The sequence below is a fragment of the Equus caballus genome, chromosome 6 (assembly GCF_041296265.1).
Source record: "Equus caballus isolate H_3958 breed thoroughbred chromosome 6, TB-T2T, whole genome shotgun sequence".
Taxonomy (NCBI): Eukaryota; Metazoa; Chordata; class Mammalia; order Perissodactyla; family Equidae; genus Equus; species Equus caballus.
The window spans coordinates 94,041,011-94,061,694 of NC_091689.1; the positions used below are offsets into that span (position 1 = coordinate 94,041,011).

A 20,684-nucleotide genomic window follows, 5' to 3' on the forward strand; every position below is an offset into this window, starting at 1 on the left:
AATACTATATTTGAAGGACTAAAGGGATGGGCTAGGGCGTGGGGACAGGAAAGGGCTTGATCACTAGTGAAACTGGAGCTGAGGAAGAGGTAGTGGTTGGTGTGGAAGAATGATTAACCTTCTCGCTTTTGCCTCCCTCAACCGTTTGATTGCATCTGTCGGTCAGCAAAAGGATAAGGTGAAAAGAAGGGACACAGAACCAGGGCTGGGACAAGTTGGAGTCTAAGCCAGGCAGGAGTAGTGTGCAAGAGATTAATTCTACTAAAGGCTAGCAGCAAAGGAGTTACTGAAGGCACCCAGGTGTGAGCTGAGAGCTCATGTTGAGTTGGGAACTGAGTGTATTGAGTGAAAAAAAAAGTTGATGTTAATGAACTCCAATCTTAAAAGAGATTTTCATGTCTTTTATCTGAAATGAGCTGATGTTTCAGATTGTTTTGCTTTTTTTAAATTTAGTAGAGTTTAATTTGATATGTATTTTTATGAAAGATTTTGAATTAATTATATTTCTTAATTAACTGCTACAGTGTAACGTTAACGTACACTGTAGAATTAGAATGCAACAGTAGAAATGTTAATTTCCTTCTTAGATATTTGGATTTGTGCGTGCCTTTGTGTTTGTTAACCTTTTCTTTTTGGAGTCCCGTTTCCAGGATTTCAAATGCTGTGAAGCCTGCTGTGGCTTGTCACCACCAAAGATGCAGTTTGGACTGCTACTAAAAAAGAAAAAAAGAACATTAAACAGGAATTTTTCCCAAAAAATAGTTTGAGGGTCTAGATAAAAGCTTTTAAGTACTATTTTTAATAATGCTTATTTTTTCAATATAACATTAACTCATGGAAAATAAAAGGAAAATGTTTCAAGTTCACCACCTAAACTTTAACCACTCCTTTTGGTCCATTTTCTCAAGTCTGTTTTTATATTTTTTCTCTGAAACTAATATTGCTGTAAATATGATAAATATTTCATATTATAAATATTTGTATTTTTTTCCTTAAAGTTATTATGCGCATTTTCCCATGTCATTGTTCAGGTTTTTGAAAGCTTTCTTTTTCTGACTGGATAGTGTTTCTTTACGTGCTTGTATTGTATCAGTTGGTGGTTTTTCACTATTATGAAAAGCACTCTAATCTTCGCAGATGGTGTTTGATTTTCCGATCATTTCCTTACAAATAGTCCTAGAAAGGAAATACTTGTTCAAGGAGCATGAGCTTTTGTTAATGCTTTTGATATATGTTACCAAATTACTTTCTCATTTGGAATGACAGTTTTAGCAAAACCCAGCCTTTCGGCTATTTTATTTTCTTTTACCCAAGTTCTAGCATAAATATGGAAGAACCTCACTACAAAGCTGGTATCAAACAATGATGGGAATATGTGTGTTGTAGACTTTCTGCTTGTGGAGAGAGATCTATTATTGTACATTTCATGTGTTTATACTAGGGTTTTATCAGCGACACAATTAAGTTTTTGCATTCATAAGTCAATGAGCCAGAGAATGTGTAGAACTCCTAAGGGTGTGAGTGTAAGCTAATTTTCCCCAACTTCTAGTGCATTTTAAGCACACTGTTAGTTTGATGGAGTTAAATGAGAGAATAAGTAAGCCTCACTAAAATTTTTTTATTTCTTGAATATGAGGTCTTTGTATTTCATTCTTATTTTATTTCTCCGACTTTCTCCTTCAAAGGAAATTTAAATAAATATGACAGTTAAATAATTTAAACACTGTTTTTCTAACTCCTCCAATGTTTTTCTGGAGCTTTTTATTAATCATTTTTGAGATTGAAAACTTGTTTTGATTTGTGGAAAGTTAAGAGGTCCCTCTGGTGGAACATTTAGGGAATACATAGCGTTATATATTTCAATGAAAAGATGTAGATTGGTTTTTTAAGTTAAATGGTGGGAACTTTGTATGATGACTTTCCAGTATAATGATGTAATGAATCCCGGTTTATACCTAGGTGACTTTCAAAACCTATTTAATCTTTAACACAATGAATATGTTTAAGATTTGTTAAGAAAATAATGGGAAAGAAGATAGCTGCAAATACGCCAAATTATGGGGCTGGATAGACTTTTGTGACCTAGGTTGGAATGCTAATCATTGTTAATAAAATTGTGTCTGTGGAAAAATAAGTGTTCTGAGAAATGGAATGAGGGAGAAGTTTCATAATAATTATAATTTATCAAGTACAATTTAGTTTAGTATTTTCTATATGTTACCTCTGATTGTACAATGATCCAGCAAGGTAGGTGATATTAGACCCGCTCATAGGGGTTTAGTGGCTAGGTCATCCAGCAAGTAAGTGATGGAACTGACAATAGAATCACGTACTGTGCACTTCTGCCTTTTAGATGGAAGGAGTGAGTTCGTAACCCCTAGCTTCATCTATTGAGTGGGCAAGGGACTAACCCTGAGTAAGGGTTAGGATCTGAATTGATCAAAGAAGATGCATATGCATAAATGATGTGTTTTCTTTTATCCGCAGTTAAGGTTGTACATATAGCTAGTCAGTAATGGAGTCATGATCTGATCCTAGGCCTACTTGACTCCAAGGACAGTGGTCTTTCCCATATTCCTGGAGGTGAAAGATCGAGTTCCCACTGAATCAGCAAGAGTTAAATTATATTCACTATTGATTTCTGTGTATCATATTTTAATTAATTTAAAAAGCAACATCTGATGTTTAGCCTACATCATCTCACAGTTAACCAGAATATTCAGTAATTGTAAAACCACATAGCTCTCATTACCATGTAAGTTACCTATTTTGTGAACTGTCTCCCATAGGTTTTTAATATTTGCTTACTTCTCCCTTATCAGTGTCTTTTCCCCTCCATACTGATGTTTTGTTGCTTTATTTAACGAGCTGAGTCTTTTACATGAAACAGTATTATTTTTGTACTTTGAAACTGTAATTCAAGTTCAAAGCATGTGACATGGGTTTTAAAACACACAATCTTAGCCAAATTATTTTGAAAATAAGGTAAATTGGGAATTGAGAATTATGGGTGTGTATATGCACATAATGTGTTAAAATAGATTTGTTAAAGATTTGGGAAAACATGCTTTGAATTTTAAAAGATTTATATGAAGCAGTCAGCAGTATGTTGGCTGAGCTATTGCCTATAAGTAAATAGTAATAAGTAATAATAATGATAGACCTGCTTTAAAAATTAAAAACTTAGTTTCCTCCTGATTTTTGTCATCAGTTCTCAGAAAATGAGTGTTTTATGATGCAGGAATGCCTTACCCCAGGGGTTGGCAAACTACAGCCCGCAGGCCTGTTGTTATATGGCCTGCTGGCTGTGTTTTACAACATTTTTAAAGATTGCTTTAAAAAAATATGTAACAGAGATCAGAAATGTATATGGCCGCAAAGCTTAAAGTATTTACTCACTAACCCTTTACGGGAAAATGTTGGCCTACCCTTGCCTTACTTATAGCTTTCCAGGTGGCTGCAAAAAGTGAATAATAAAACACTTTTGACTCTTAAAGGTAGAGGCTGTGAATGCTACAATGTTAGCATGAGCTGTTTAATTAGCATAAGCCAGGAAAAAAATTCAACTTCTACTTCTACCAAAATTCCATTTTATACTACTGTAGAACTGTAAGTACCGTGTAGAATATTTGTAGAAGTAATGGCCTATTTAAGACCTCAACGTCCCATTAAATCTTTAATGAGGTTTTCAATATCAATTGTTTTTTGAAAATGTGTATTCCTAAAGGAACATTCTATGGTTCTGCTGTATTCCAGGTAGTGAGTAGATATCTGAATGATGTTAATTTGTGTTGTTAATATGGGAAAGGAAAACAGAAAATGGGAAAATAACAGGATACCCTTTTCTTACCCTCATTATTTTATAACTAGAAGTTTTAAGCTGTGTTTTTCCATGTACTTAGCTTATTAGAGTAGGTGTCCTTGTTAATTTGATCCATTATCTACATTTTTAAGGATCATTAAAGAGAGCAATAATGCTATTTATACTATCTTCAGCCCCCTAAAATTTTTATATTTAAAATATACAACTGGGGGCCTGCATGGTGGCGCAGCGGTTAAGTTCACATGTTCCGATTCAGCAGCCCAGGGTTCGCTGGTTCGGATCCCGGGTGCGGACGTGGCACTGCTTACAAGCTGTGCTATGGCAAGCGTCCTGCATATAAAGTAGTGGAAGATGGGCACAGATGTTAGCCCAGGGCCTTCCTCAGCAAAAAGAGGAGGATTGGTGGCAGATGTTAGCTCAGGGCTAATCTTCCTTGGGAAAAAACACACACACGCACACACACACAAAAAGAAAACAAAATAAAATATACAACTGATAAACTTGGAAATTTATTTGTTTTTGCATTATTTGAAACTTACATTTATAGTCTAACTTTCAAGATTTTATGTAGTAATGCAAAAATGTCATAATATTCTGCATATTGTAATAATACAAGCTGAAGAACATATATATAAATACAGGTAAATACAGCATGTGTATTTCATTTTATTTTTAAAATATCTGTGTCTTTGAAGGATAAAGGCTTGAACTAAATAAGTACAAAATCGTTTTAAAAAACCTACGCATTACATAGAGGATCAACGCAATGTCTCCAGCTCCCTGGATAACCCATATTAATCTTCCCTTTTGGATTTTCAAAGTCCTTATCTAGCTTGTTCTTTTTCTAATCCTGATTCATGCAGTGTAACCAGAAGTATGTTCTTTGGGTGCTTCTTCATCAGCGCTTTTTTCCTTCTCTAATTTTAGAGCAAGTGAATATGAATTCTGTTTGATTTTTAGTTATACGCAAAGTGATTTCTAGTAGTGTGTTTATAACAATTAGTAATTGCCTGAAATTATTTTTGTGTAATTTTATTGCGTACCATTTTAAAGCAATATTAAAACTTAAACAAAAATCACCTTTTTCTTCATTGTTTTCCAGTTCTTACTCATGAGTACATATCTTTTATAGTTACAAATATATATAAATTGAGTGTTGTAGTTTTACTTTTTTTAACATATAGCTATTTAGCTTTTATTGTGATCATTTCTGAATTTATAATATCCCATTGAAATGATTTCATATATAAGCCTTTTCTCAATTATTAAATACTTATATTGGCTACAAACATTTTGATATTTATAAATAATGCAGAAATTATCACACTTTTTTTTTTTAATAGATAGCCTATAGTTATCTTCACCATCTGAAAAATCTTGGTGGTAGTTGTAAATTAGTAATGATGCCTGGCAAGATTAGTTCTGCTTCATAAAACATTTTATTACATTTTCAAACTTGATATATTAAAATAACTGGCCAGTTTCATATTAGGAAGTAAATGGTACTGATCAAATGAAAACCTTGTAATTCCCAATGCTGCTGAAGAATCTGTTAATAAAATGCAATAGCTATTACTTACAAAATTCTTTCTGTTTTTTAAAAGGGATTTTTAAAAAGGACTTATTTCTACTTTTAGAAATTCATTCTTTGTACTTCAAAAAGTACATAAAGATATACTTGGAATAGAATAGAATCTCCATGAGCATAGGGAACATTGATTGTTTTTAGTGCTATGTCTCTAGATCCTGAAACAGTACCTGGCACATAGTAGGCTCTCAATAAATAATTGTGGAATGAAAGAATTTTCAAGGATATTTATTACATATTATCTTCTATGTTAAATAATTGGAAATGCTCTAAATGTTCATTAATAAGGAGTTGATTAAAGTATAAAATAACCGTACAATGGGATACTATTTTGCTGGAAAAAGTTGGGTTGTTCCATGTGTACTGACATTGACAGTCACGATACCTCAAAAAAATACATTTATTTTCAATATTTCGATTTAAAAAATACATAATTCGCCTATACACAGCAGTTGTTAAACTTGTTGGCTTCAGGACCCTTTTACACTTCTAAAATTACTGAGGACCCTAAATGGCTTTTGTTTGTGGGATATATATACACAAATATATATATATATATATATTTATATGTATATATATTTATACTTATATATTTTACCATATTAGAAATTAAAACAAATTTTTAAATCTACCTATTTAAAATAATACATTTATTACATGTTAACATAAATAATGCTTTTATGAAAAATAACTATATTTTCCAAATAAAAACATTTAGTGAGAAGTGGTATTATTTTACATTTTTGCAAATCTCTTTAATTTCTAGCATCATAAAAGACAACTGAAGTCTCATATCTGCTCTGCATTCAATCTGTTGTGATGTTGTGTTGAAGTACATCAAGAAAATCTAGCCTCACACAGATAATGTAGTCAAAACAGGGGAAAGTATTTTAATACCCTTTTCAGATAATTGTAGATATTCTTCTTTGATACTACACCAAAACTCTACAAGTAGTAGTTTCTTAAAGATTAGTTGCCATGTGGAATTTGAAACCATATCTGTGAATTTGTCATACTTTTTCTCTAAAGTCCTTTGGTCTATTTTTCACTTAGAATGGATCTTTTAACCATGCCAAGATTTTATAACTCATGCATTGGTCATTTGGAAAATATTGGTTTACTGGGTATACAGATCTTTCAAATGTTAACACATTTTACTATGCTGTACCCAGAAGTCACGTTCATTAATATCATAATTTTAAGTATTGTGAAGCTGTCAAGCTCATAGTAATGTATGCAAATTTTTCAAAATTCTCCTCTTTACTTGAAAGCTTGAATTTTATCATCCGTTACAGAATTGTTTTTATTTGATGGGCTTGCTTCATTCACTTCTTGAGAAAATGTCTGTGAATAGCCAAGTCTGAATAGTTTGTCATTTGTTCATCTAAAAATAATGTTCCATAAAAAGACAAAGTGGCTAATTCACTCTTAGCATGATGATACTTAAAAAGCAAATTATATATATAAAGACCCCCAAATCTGTAAATGTAATGTAAAAAAAAACAAAAACAGCAAAATATTAACAGTGGTTATCTTAGTGTGTTGGAGAAATGGTGACATTTTTTCTTTTTTCTCCGTTTTATTTTTCTGTAATGAATAATACATTTTTGTTATATAAAGTGTTATATAAAGATAAGGTATGTTTATTGAACAGTTTACACATAGAGTCAAGTGAATGTGAATTATTAAGAATAATTATTTTTTAATTTTTCTTATTAGGATTTAGGTTCTGAATATGAAGATGTATTTAACACCTCATTGAAGTGGATTTTAGAAAATGGAAAAGATGTTGGAATAAGGTAAAGGGTTTGATTTCCATTTTGACCATTTTGTAGTATAAGAAGTGGTTTTGACTCTAAACTCTCCCTTAACTATTTTTAAATAGGTGTGTCGGTTATGGCCCTGAGGAAGAACTGAGAAATATAACTGATGTGCAGTTTTTACAATCCACAAGACCACAGATGTCTTTCTGGTGTCGTTTTCGACGTGCTTTTATTACTGTCACCCACAGGTTATTGTTGTTATGCTTAGGTAAGTTGTTAGGATGAGAAGGAAGATAGGTTATAGTCCAGAGGTTTTGTGTCTGTGTTTCACCAAAGGCCAGAGTTCAGAATTTACTTCTGTGATAGTTGCTATTATAAATCACATCTAAAAGTCTTCACTAAGGTATAATAATATTGAGTTTTTTTATACTTTCAGTATCAATCTAAGGGCTTAGAAAACTACTATAAGGAGAGGTGGGAATAAAACTTTGTCATAAGAATGTCACAGGAAAAGCAAATGTAATGCATAGTAGACATCTACTTTAGAAAATAGAATAGGAAAACAAAAATTAAGCTTATTTTTTAAATAATATTATAAATTAAGTTCATTGAAATTATTTTTAATTTTAAAGATATCATTTACCTAAGTTAAAATTTTCAGATTCCTAGATTTTATGTGACAAATTATATTCATTTTTTCTTTTTTCTGTCCAAGTCCTTTAAAAATAATTGAATTTGCTTAAAGAAAAATGTAGTATGTTTACAGTCTCATGAGACTCACTTTTCCAGTAGTTTAGTGCTGCCCAGAAAAAAGTTTATGAAATATAGTTATATTATTTTGTTTTTAAAAATATATATAATTTAAATGTTCAGTTGTCAATGTAATAAAAGAAATGGTTTTTCTAGAGAGAGTAAGTGAAACTCTAGAAAAATGTTTAATGTTAAATTTTTCTATGTAGTTTTTTTTTTTTTTGAGGAAGATTAGCCCTGAGCTAACGTCTGCTGCCAGTCCTCCTCTTTTTGCTGAGGAATACTGGCCCTGAGCAAACATCCATGCCCATCTTCCTCTATTTTATATGTGCCCACCACATGGCTTGCCAAGTGGTGCCATGTCCATACCCGGGATCCAAATGTGCGAACTTAACCGAGGTGCCACCAGGCCAGCCCCTCTACGTAGTTTTAATTATGTAGCTAATTCAACCACTGTCTTGAAGAGTCATTCCATTATCCCATTACAACAGTTAGAATAATCACTGTAGAAAATGTCACAAGTGTTCTTTTTTTTTTTTTTCCCGCTTTGTTTTGTTAATCCTGTGTTTAACAACTGGCCCAGTAACTTCAGGTTGCAATGAATGTTGTTGATTGCCATTGACCGTAATTTTTAAAGTACAAAATATATAAATATTCCAGGTGTAGTGATGGTTTGTGTCGTTCTGCGCTACATGAAATATCGCTGGACAAAAGAAGAAGAGGAAACAAGGCAGATGTATGATATGGTGGTAAAGATTATAGGTATGATACTTATAAAAATCTAAACTATTTCTAGAATAGTCATTGGGTGATGGACTAGAACATGATGTCCAATGATTGATTCATTTGTAAATTCATTTGATTTATTTTCAGATGTTTTACGAAGTCATAATGAAGCTTGCCAGGAAAATAAAGATTTACAACCTTACATGCCTATTCCACATGTGCGAGATTCCTTAATACAGCCTCATGACAGGTATGTTCAAAGCAGTGTGAATTGAAGTAAATCTGAATGTTGGTGTCTTCTGCAGTGCTGAAAATTATATTCAGAGTTGTGACCCTTCTCAACTAGACCTGTTGTACTATGCAGGCATTATTTTTGTACTTTAAACTCTCCTTTCTTTCTAAATTCTCCTGTTCTCCTCCTGATTGTGAGTAGCATAATAGACAACTGGATTTCTAAATCATTCTCATTCCTATACATTTTTAATTCTTTGTTGTCAATCTCTACCTTATTTCCTTTAATTTCATCTTGATAAAGAAATAGGAATAGACAGTAGCCAGTAATGTTTTACTAATAATTTTTTTAAGTGCTTTATTTTGTTAAGCTTTCTAAATTAAAGAACTAAATAATAGCTTTTTGAAAATAAAAGATGATGCCATATCCTGAAGCAGCATTCTTAACCCTAGCAACATGCCAGAATCACCAATGGAGCTCTTGGGGGAAAATCTGATGCTTAGACTCCCCCTCTGGAGATCAAAATTCCGTAAATCTGAGGTGAGGTTGAGGCATCTAAATCTTTTTTGAAAAAACTCCATAAGCAGTGATAAGAATAGCTAGAGTTAACAATAGCCACTACCTTCAGTTACTAATATTTGAAAAAGATGACAAGCCAGGATGATGGTAAATTTGTCATTTTGTTCACGTGATAGGAAAAAAATGAAGAAAGTCTGGGATAGAGCTGTTGACTTCCTTGCTGCTAATGAGTCTAGAGTTCGCACGGAAACACGAAGAATAGGTGGTGCAGATTTTCTAGTTTGGCGGTGGATCCAGCCTTCTGCATCCTGTGACAAAATATTAGTAATACCTTCTAAAGTATGGCAAGGTCAAGGTATGTATTTTTAAACAACAAATATGTAAACATGAGTTTTTTTCTTTTTTAACTACGAAAGTCTTATGTGTTTGAAGTAAAATAGTACAGTTGAAAGATGCATGAAGGCCAAGCTCCTGTCCACTTCCATCCCACAGAAGGAATCAGTGTTAGCTTCTTCTGTAGCCTTCCACTTTTCTTCTTTCTAATATAGACATAAATAGTTTGTCTTTACTGTAGTAGAATACTATAACATTAATTTTTTCTTTTTCACTTAACAAAGCAACTTAGGATGATAGATCTAACTCTGCATTCTTTCCCCCTAATTTTTTAATGCAAATAAGACACATATAATTTGTTTTAGGTATATATAAAAAACATGTACGTGGAATCATAACTTTTTTTTTTTGACTAAGATAGGCCCTGAGGTAACATCTGTTGCCAGTTTTCCTCTTTTTTTCTTCTTTTCTCCCCATAGCCCTAGTACATAGTTGTAAGTCATTCTAGTTCTTCTATGTGGGATGCCACCACAGCATGGCTTGATGAATGGTGTTTAGGTCTGTGCCCAGGATCCAAACCAGTGAACCCTAGGCCGCCAAAAGAGAGTATGCAAACTTAACCACTTGGTCATGGGGCCAGGCCCAGAATTACAACTTTTTAACTCTTCTTTCTTCTTCCAGTTTTTGCTTGCCTGCCTCTCTCTCACTAAGACCCTTCCACCTGCATATCCCTTGTGCCAAGTAGCTTTTGTGGGTATCTTTCTATATTCTTTGTAATGCCTGCATGGTTCCAAAAACATGTATATAGAAGTAGATGCGGGGCTGCCCTGTGGCCCAGTGGTTAAGTTCACGCACTCCGCTTTGGCAACCCAGGGTTTGCTGGTTCTGATCCTGGGTGTGGACCTAGCACCGCTCATCAAGCCATGCTGAGACGGCATCCCACATAGAGAAGCTAGAACCTACAACTAGGATCTACAACTATGTACTGGGGGGCTTTCAGGAGAGAAAATAAAGGAAGATTGGCAACAGATGTTAACTCAAGGCCGATCTTTCTCTCTCTCTCTCTCTCTCACACACACACACACGAAAAAGCTCACTGATGTTCCCCTTTAAAAAAAAAAATGAAGTCTATAGGGGGGTTTGGTGATTGGTTGTCTTATAGTACCCAAACCTCTACTAGTGATAACCGTTACCTCCCTTGAATTTTTTGTATCCTAATGGTTGCAAAATGAAATCTCATGGTTAGTTTAATTTGCATTTTAGGACTAATAGTGAGTTGAGTTTCTTTTAATCTTCTTGTTGGATAAAGGCATATTTATCAGTGTTTGCTAAACATAGCATTTATGGGAAAGGTAAGTAAATAGTTTTGAAATTGCAATAAAACAAAATCCAGTCACTCCCTTTTTTTCTCTTGTTAATTTTCATTTTCAAAGGGCTTGAATAATAGGCTTCTATAATCATGGCATAAAAATGAAACTTTGATGTTGCCAAAGATGACACTAAACGATAAACTATTTGCTTTAAAGGGTGCATGCAGAAGGGCCCTGTGAAACTGAAAACAGAATTCAAAGCCAATAGGATCTTATTGCCTTAGTGGCTGATTATAATGGGTGTGGAGTCTCAGCCTAATTTCTTCATGCAGCTAACAATCAGTGCTCATGTATACATTTGAAGTTCTAGAAAAGGCCTTATTTTGTCCATATGAATTTATCGTTGTAGTTGCCTTATTTTTAAAATACGAGATTTTCAAGATGAATCTAAAGACAATTTCTTGACCTAAATGACTCATGTTGTTCTTACAAATTAGCAGTGGTGTGATTACTTTGTGTTAAATTAGATGCTCTATAAACTCTAGGATTGTAAACCTCAGACTATTATTTTCACTGTATTATTTTCTTAGATAGGAAAAGACTGTGCTAGTGTGGTAAAATACAACTTGAGGTCGGTTATAGTGGAAGTGCAACTCAATGTGAATTGATGTCATATTTTAAAGTGACCTGCTACTTTTTATATTAGTGTTTCATCAGGTTCCAGTGTATTAAATGTTCACAAACTGTATGCCAAGTACTGAACTATCTTAATTTGAGTATTTCTAAATGGGCCATGTAAAGAATTGTAAATTTAATCTCCCTTTACTTGGCAGTCTTTGGTGAACAGTTACAGTGATTAGGGGTTCCTGATCCTGGAAAGGAATTGAGAGTAAAGACACCTGTTACTTATTTGGCAGACAGAAAAAAGTGTAATGGCTGAGGTAACTCTAACCTAAAGGCAGAAAATCCTAAGGTAGAACCTAGTAGCTATTTGCTGAAGTGTACTGATTCAATTTTTGAATGATTATGGCGATAAAACAAGAGTCTGTGGGCTCCTAGCAAGAGAGATTTGAATTCTTTTAAGAATTTCATCATCATAAGAATTGTTACAGGAGGCTAATAGTGAGAAGGTGTTGGAATATTCCTTAATGACAATTATACATCTTTTGCCTCATTTGAGAACATATAGCTCCAATATAGAGAATTTAGTTTTAATATTACTTACATTTTTGTGCCATTAGATGTATAGTCTATCTAATTATAACTAAATGACTCTGACCTAGCTTTTAAAAATATTAATACATAAGTTTTGCTTCCATTTAAATATATCTGAACACAAATGTTGTGCTATATAAATATGGGTGTATACTGAGCACTTTGGTGGTGGTTGTGTAAAAAGATAGTTTAACTTATTAACAAGCTTAATGTTCCTCTCCTTATAAATGCAGTAGTTTAATTAAATGGTACGTGGCTGGAGGGTTGGTAATTATAGTGGTCTTTTGAATTTACTACCACTACAAGCTATTGTCACTTAATAGCGTTTTCCCCAAGTAATTGTTAAATAATTGACCTTATTGAATTTTTAGTTCAGTTTCTGAAAGATAGTTAAATATAATTTGGGTGATTTTATGTATAAAATCTCTAAAGATATTTGAAAGCACCAGGGAAAAATCAAGTAGTACCTGCTGGAGAGGTACTATTTATGCTTCTGACATATGTAGTATGTGGAATAAGTAGCATTCATTTAAAGGATCCAAAGGTAGTTACTGAAGTATTTGAAATGTATCATTTGGTAACTGCTGTATCCTTGGCCCAGGAGGTGATTATGGTTTAGTTACGGAGATAAAGCATATATCTTAAAAATCAGTTTGATCTTTAGGACTGCTTTTGGACTAGATTTGGGTGAGAATAGTTTCTCTTAGATCTGTTATTTTGTGGAAACGTGGGTCTAGGGTAGGATACAGTGGTGTGAATGCTTGTATCTTTCCTGGTTCACCTGCTGCCCAGGCCAGTACTGGAATGTCAATGCTTGTATCTTCCCTGGTTCACCTGCTGCCCAGGCCAGTACTGGAATGTCAATGCTTGTATCTTCCCTGGTTCACCTGCTGCCCGGGCCAGTACTGGAATGTCAATGCTTGTATCTTCCCTGGTTCACCTGCTGCCCGGGCCAGTACTGGAATGTCAATGCTTGTATCTTCCCTGGTTCACCTGCTGCCCAGGCCAGTACTGGAATGTCCAGGAAGTCAGATTACTTGCAACTAAAAGGTCATTGAAGAACAGAACCTATACACTGCTAGAGAGGTCTGGAAGGCACTAGAGGTTCACAGACCTTCTTGATCTGGGGTTTGGCAATAATTTTCACGTCCAATGACCATTCCTCTACCCCATATCAGACGCTCTTTGAACATTCACATCCCAGACATTTCTTATCACTAGATACTTCTGAAATCTTTAATTAATACACTCTGGTACTTTAGCCATAAACTCATCCTTTCAACTTTCTTGCTTTATGTATTTGTTTTTTTTTAAACTCCCCAGAATCTCCAGTTCTTCGAAGCATCTACTTTCTCCAGTTCTTTAGCCTTCCTCCTAAATTAACTTCTTTTTCTCGTCCATCTTTGTGTCCACAATCCATCTTTCCAGTCACTCTCTTGCTAGTACTGTTAAATCATTACTATCCTTCATCTTACCCTGGTAAATTCGAACCAAGGATGAAACTGTTTTGTCTAAGCCTGTCTACGTGCAAGTGGCTGAGCACAGCAGGAGAAAATCATACAACTTGGCAGACTGGTACCCTCATTATCACCTTCAGTTAGGCCCTCAGCACTACCTGACTTTCATGTTCTTACCATATTTTACTAGTCGTTCACTTCCCTACTCTTCTCAATAACAATTTTAGATTTCTTCCCCTCTTTTCAAAACTTTGCCCTTCTCTCTCTTCTGATTCTCGGGTGATGACTTAAATAGAAGCAATCAGATTGTACCTCCCTCAGATTTCCGCCACCAAATTTGTAAAATTACCAGAATCCACAACTCATCCTCACCTCCTATTGCAATTGAGGAGCTGTCTCATTACAAAGACCCGAGCCCTTCTCTCTAGAGGGAGTGGGATCCAAGCCCTCTGGATTCCATTCTCTCTCATCTTCGCGAGTGTCTTCCCTTGCTGTGTTTTAAATCCCTGCCTCTGCTGGATCTTTCATCTTTAAAACACATTCTTGGACTCTGCATTGTCCTCTAGCTATGACCCTGTCTCTCTACCTAGTTACAGCCGAGCAGCATTAAACAGTTTACTGTACTCAACTGTCTTTACTTTTTCACCTCCCGTTTATTCTTCAGCTGACTCCATCTGTTTACTATCCCTATCATTCCAAAGAAACAGCTCTCAGACCTCCATATTGCTCAACTTAGTGGACATTTTCTTTTCTGTCCTTGTTTTACTTAACGGTGTTAGCAGTTGAACCTGCCTTGAAATGGTCTTCATTTGGTTTTGAGAATGCCAGTTTCTTCTGACTTTCCTCCATCTCTGACCATTTCTTCTGTCTTCTTTTCTATATTTTCTTCTTTTTCTGGATGTCTAGGTGTTGGAGTTTCTCAAGGCCATCTTCTTTTCTCAGTCTACCTGTCTGCCTCAGTGATCTCTTGTTGTAACTTCATTTACCATGTGTATGTAAATAACTCCTAAATTTATATCTTGAACTGAATCTTCTGTTCTGGTTTTCAGATTTTTTATATCAAGCTGTATACTTGTCTTCTCTGCTAGGAGATGGACACCACAGATTCAACATGTGCACAAACTCAGTATCTTTCTCCCCAAACTGCCCTGTCCTCCAGTGTTCCTGTCTAATTAATGATACCCCTCCTCATTTGGTTCTGCAGTAAACCTGGCAGTTATCCTTAATTTCTCCCTTACCCCATCATGTGCAGCCTTTAAACAAGTTGAGTCAAATATACTCCATAATATGTCCTGGTCTGTCCGTTTATTTCCGTCTATGTTGTTGGCTTGTCTTATCCACATTGCTATCATTTCCCTCTTAGACAACTATAATAACCTTCTAACTAGTCTCCTTGCATTCACTTTTGCTTCCATCTAATTGATTCTCCACATAATAGTCTATTGAAAACATTTGTAATTTTAAAGGACAGATGACATCATATTATTCCTGTCCTTAAAACACTTGAGTGGCTTTCTATTGCTCTTATGGTAATGTCTAAATACTTTAATGTGGCCTACATGGTCCTGAATAATGTGGCATCTGCCCCTTCAGGTTTATCTTTCTATTCTCTGCACTCTAGCCACATGGCTGTCCTTTAGTCATTTGAATATTCCCTCAAGGGCTGTGTAGAAGTTAGCATCTTTGCATGAAATGTCCTTTACGTCTCTCTTCATTCTTCCTATTTGTATTTATTCTTTAGATCCCAGCATATATTTTACTTCCACAGCATAAACTAGCTTAAGTTACTTTGACAGCTTTTTATATTCATCTTTCTTAGGATTTATCACAATTATGACTTTTTGGGTGACACTGTTGTTCATCTGTCTCCCCCACTAAACTGTAAACTCTGTAAGAGCAATGACTGTGTCTCTTATTCACCTTAACCAGGGGTCTGGCTCAGTAAAAGAAGGCAGTGAGTATTTTTGAATGAATACCTTTCAACAAAATGGAACAATGGCAAATCGTAAAACTAGTTTTTTTTTTTGTAGCATTTCATTTAGATAGAAGAAATTCGCCGCCAAATAGTTTGACACCATGTCTAAAGATTCGAAATATGTTTGATCCAGTTATGTAAGTATTATGATCAGAGGTACATGTAATCTGTATTGGAATATTTGGCTGAAATGTGCATGATATTCTTAGAATGCTATGTCTATAATTGAAAAATCTCGTTTGCTTCCGAATAACTGCAGTAATGTTATTTTTTTCTCTTTTCTTTTGTTAAATTCCAAGCAAAAGTTTGGCCAAAAGACAACAGATATATAATGATTTGTAAAACTTTTATAAATCTTTGTATTCATGGTGAATCCTCAGAGTAGATAAATGCTTGAGTCAAATTAATGACACAAATGATGACAAGCAGTACCCTTTATTAAAGGTGTAAGTCTTGTCTTCCAACATTCTTTGCCTCAGTAGACAATATAGATAAAAATACTATTTTTAAATTTCCAAACTCTGTAAAAAAATTCTCTACAAAGATGTACACACCTTCCCTTCTGCAATCTTGTCTACTTGTCCATGTAATAATTTGAGAAATTTTTATGTCCAGTTGATATTTGAGGAACTTTTTTGTGTATATAATTACAGCAGCATATGCATCCAAAAAAAAGCACAGTCAAAATAATGCCTTTGGGGCTGGCCCAGTGGCATAGTGGTTAAGTTCACATGCTCCACTGCGGTGGCCCGGGGTTCGTGGGTTCAGATCCTGGGTGCAGACCTACACACTGCTTACCAAGCCACCCTGTGGTGGTATCCCACATGCAAAATGAAAGATGATTGGCACAGATGTTAACTCAGGGACAATCTTCCTCACTAAAAAAATAAATAAATAAATAAAATTATTGCCTTTGAAGCCATAATATTTCACATGTAAACTGTAATAATCTTTAGAATTTACTTCTAAAGGCAACTGCTTATCTGTCCAGTGATATAACGGGTCAAATTTTGTTTTTTAAAAAAATCCTGACAGTGCAAATTGTATTACAATAAAATACCCATAATTTCCATCTAACAACTCATTTATTTCATGAAATAGTTGATGAGATTCCAAATAAGTGGCAGCAAAATTGGAAATGCAGAGAAGCACTGTCAGTATATTCTCAAAACTGCTCCCCCCATCCGTTTTGCATAGATAGAAATAGTTAGCAGTGTGGTGGTCCCTCTATTGGGAATCTTAGCTCGTACCTTAGGGATTAGGAAACCCATGCCAGACCAGTATTTTATTACGTAAGATGAAGATTTGCTATGTGAAGTGTAGCCGCCTTCCCCCCTGTGCACCGTATGTATCTCACAAGTAAGACAAATGTGCATTACGGCAGCAGGAATCTTAAAACTCTCATACTAGTAGGGGGACTATTAGTGCAAAATGCTTCGCCTTTATCACTTTTGCATTATTTTGGAAAAGACAAGCTCAGACTACACTGTCTGCTAAGAATTTTCCTTAAGTTTAGGAATTTGAAGATGTAATTAAAAATAAAATAATATTCAACTTTTACAAGTTCACTACAACTCATTAAAGTGCTTATTCATGCTGTCTAAAAAGAAATGACTGTACATACATAGGATTTTAAACATAAAAATGGCAGAACATGTGTTCTACTGTGGTGGGCTAATTCTTCATTGCCTCAATTCTGGGTGTTCTTATGCTAGACAGTGAGGGAAAGGCTGGGACTTCTGAATGCTAATATTTTTTTTTTATCTGCTGCTAGTAACAAGCATTTATTTACTACTGGTTTTAATGATGTGGTTTCTAAAGTATCCCCATTCTGGTACGATATATATGTTGTGAGAGATGATGAAGACTTCTTACTGAATAGAAATATGGCTTTTGATTTTTGTTTTCATTAATTTTTAGGGAAATAGGGGATCAGTGGCATTTGGCAATTCAAGAAGCAATTTTAGAAAAATGCAGTGATAATGATGGCATTGTGCACATTGCCGTAGACAAAAATTCACGTGAGGTAAAGTAACTTTTACTATTGAATTCTACATTTTGGATTTGTTTCTATTAAAATAAAACTGTTTCTTTTCTTTTCTTTCTTTTTTTTTTTAATATCACAGGGTTGTGTATATGTTAAATGTCTGTCTCCAGAATATGCTGGAAAAGCTTTTAAGGCATTGCATGGCTCTTGGTTTGATGGTAAGAAATTTGAGTGTTACAAACATTTTGAAAAGATAAATTATGGCTTACTGTTAAACTATACCAGATTTTAAATTGGAGAATTTTAGGTTAGCATTTTTAGAGTAATAATTTTAGATTATTTTATTTGTATTTTGTGTTTATATGTCTTTTACCACAGTTTGTTTTCTATAAATATTAAGCACATTTTAACAGATCTAAAATGCTATTTTTATCTTACAACAGGGAAATTGGTTACAGTAAAATATTTACGACTAGATAGATATCACCATCGCTTTCCCCAAGCTCTTACTTGCAACACTCCCTTGAAGCCATCAAATACACATATGAACTCTATGTCTCATCTTCGTCTTCGGACTGGCCTAGCCAACTCTCAAGTTGGTTCCTGAAAAGACTTTCTTCTACTCCTAGGACTGTTACTTACAATAGGAAAATTCCTGTTTGGCTTCCTGTCTTCCTTTTTAAATGCTTTTTGTATGTAATATTTTTATTGAATATAGCTCTGTTCAAACGTTCCAGAAATCTTAAGTTCCAAAGGGACTTGGCAGTGAGGCAGCAATGCTGAGTTGTTTCATTCAGTTTTTGGAGCTCAGTTAAGCCAATGCATTTAAAGTTTTGCATGAGGAACATTGACTTTCTTAAGCATTTTCAGATGTGATGGTTGTATTTTTGCACCAAGAAGTGTCTGGATAACCACACAAAAGCATGGTCAAGAGGCTTCCTGTATTTCCATAATTTCCTGTGAACTAATGTTGTGAATTTTTGTATACAGTCACCTGCATAGTTCCTTATGGGCTACTGTAGTAAAACTGTTAATTTCCCAGTTTAACCTTAGGTTTCTATTGCTTGTAAGAGACTCATTTGCTACAGCTGGAATTTGGAAAAATTACTTTGGGTTTAGTGGTTACGTAAAAGTATAAGTGGATGTACATGTACTTAAACTGGCTTTTGTATATATGTATAAATGCTGGTGGTGGCGAAAGTAGTCTTGTTTTGTGAGGATGTCTGCATTAAAGCAGTAAAATAAGCTTCCTATTTTATTCATAATCTAATGTGTATATATATGTATGTGTATATATGTGTGTATGTATATATATATGTATGTGTATATGTGTATATATACACACACATATATACATGTGGCTGTACTATCACATAGATCAAACAGCCAGATGCCTGGAAGTATTAGATACAAGTTTAAAATATCTTTTATAAGTTTTATATAAAAATGTCTGAGTATGATTTTGTGTGAAAGTTCCGATACCAGTTGTAATGGATTCAAATTTATGTGAGCAATAAAGAAGCAATTGGCAGATATTGGAAAACTATTTTGTGAAAATCTGTATTTATTATAAATACTAGGACTATGATATAGTACCATTGGGATCATTCATTTTCCCAATCTATTTATAATTTAATGAAATGTTAGCTCCCCTGTTACGTGTCAAGTTTAAAGCAGGGCACATTGTTGCAGCAAAATGTGTATTTGAAATATTATATTTGCAATTTTGGGTCATGACAGTTTGCAATATGTAAATGCCCGAGTGACCGTTGCTTCGCTTTGTGCCTCAGTATTTACTTTGTTTCAGTAAAGTTACTTTATTACTGTTTATGATTTCAGATTAAAATAGTTGCCGAGTAAAGTTTACTTGTAACATTGGCTTTTTTAAAATAACCTGTTGATATGTCATTATCAGTCCAAATGAATATGTGAAACAGCTGGAATTGTACCAATTTTGATTTTGTTTAAAGCTCAGTTTCCTTTTTGTTTTTTGTTGTATATGTGTTGGGTTTGCAGCATGAACTTGCACAGATAATGCACGTTTTCTGGTTAAGTAAACATGATGCACACTGTTCTGTAAGAGAAAACCCTCTCGTGCCTTACCTATGTGCTTTTGTGGGCACCATGTTTATGAAGAATAAAAAATGATTTGTTATCTGAAGAGAATAAACTTTAAATTCTCACTTTATGTCCCAGATGCTAAAGTGTGAAAATATAAATATATATATAATATATAAAATAATCTTTCTGTATTTTATGTGCATCATAGTGATTTATCTGAGCTTAGAGACCCCCATCTTCTGACCTGTTGCAAGAGTGAATGTAAAAAACAGTTGTGGCATTTTAAAATGTCGCCTTTTGATGCAGATGCATCTTTTTCTTCTAAAACATATTTCATGTAAACATTGTACATTTATTATTGTAATATATACTATTATGCAGCTTATTTTACCTGAAACTGTTAAGCCGACCAAGATCTCTCCCTGCAAGACAGATGGGAATGTGTATAATAATTAGATATTTGAGAAGTTCTGAAGTTTGATGTAATCTGTTACTTGTCCTGTTTAAAAAAAAAAGGAAAAACTTCTAATTAAAAATTTATTAGGTTTTTTTTTTATGTGTCTTGGCTTTTGAAAAACTCTTTAAGTGCCCTGTGTCTTTATTTTTTTTTTTTTATCAGTGAAAATATGTGCCTTTATTTAAAATCTTTTTGGGGTTCTGTAAATATACATATGCTTATAAAGATGAATGAAGACCCTAAAGTTAATTTTAACCATCCATTTCTCAGCATCTTTCTTTTATTTCTGAAAATGTCTTCATCTGACTCTCAAGTGTTGGGATCAAAGTGAGGCAAGAATGTAAATCAGTGCATCACTGAGGCACTGTTTAGTTTAACTAGACATTTTTTCATAGCAAGACTTTCTCAAAAGAAGCCATTCTTTCCTACTTTCTGGCTCAAACTCCTTATCATAAACAAATAGTTTATGGGTTAGCTACTTTAAGTAG

The 20,684-nt window shown here is 34.1% G+C and overlaps 1 protein-coding gene and 1 long non-coding RNA gene across 4 annotated transcripts in view; one reads left to right on the forward strand and one right to left on the reverse strand.

Moving 5' to 3' along the window:
* LEMD3 (LEM domain containing 3) overlaps nucleotides 1-20,295 on the forward strand; it is a 67,105-nt gene extending 46,810 nt beyond the window's left edge. The window contains exons 5-13 of the mRNA XM_023643952.2: nucleotides 7,131-7,210; nucleotides 7,297-7,442; nucleotides 8,585-8,686; nucleotides 8,798-8,900; nucleotides 9,578-9,756; nucleotides 15,747-15,828; nucleotides 17,612-17,717; nucleotides 17,818-17,896; nucleotides 18,122-20,295. Of these exons, the coding sequence (XP_023499720.1) occupies nucleotides 7,131-7,210; nucleotides 7,297-7,442; nucleotides 8,585-8,686; nucleotides 8,798-8,900; nucleotides 9,578-9,756; nucleotides 15,747-15,828; nucleotides 17,612-17,717; nucleotides 17,818-17,896; nucleotides 18,122-18,285 (1,041 nt within the window). The 3' untranslated portion in view covers nucleotides 18,286-20,295. The remainder of the gene's footprint in view (nucleotides 1-7,130; nucleotides 7,211-7,296; nucleotides 7,443-8,584; nucleotides 8,687-8,797; nucleotides 8,901-9,577; nucleotides 9,757-15,746; nucleotides 15,829-17,611; nucleotides 17,718-17,817; nucleotides 17,897-18,121) is intronic.
* LOC102149168 (uncharacterized) overlaps nucleotides 8,428-20,684 on the reverse strand; it is a 35,370-nt gene continuing 23,113 nt past the window's right edge. The window contains exon 5 of one of the 3 annotated variants that reach the window (XR_011439799.1): nucleotides 8,428-9,940. This is a non-coding gene — a long non-coding RNA (uncharacterized lncRNA). Of the gene's footprint in view, nucleotides 9,941-16,020; nucleotides 16,570-20,684 lie in introns of those variants that run through there. The other 2 variants (XR_011439801.1, XR_011439804.1) reach the window with 2 other exon arrangements.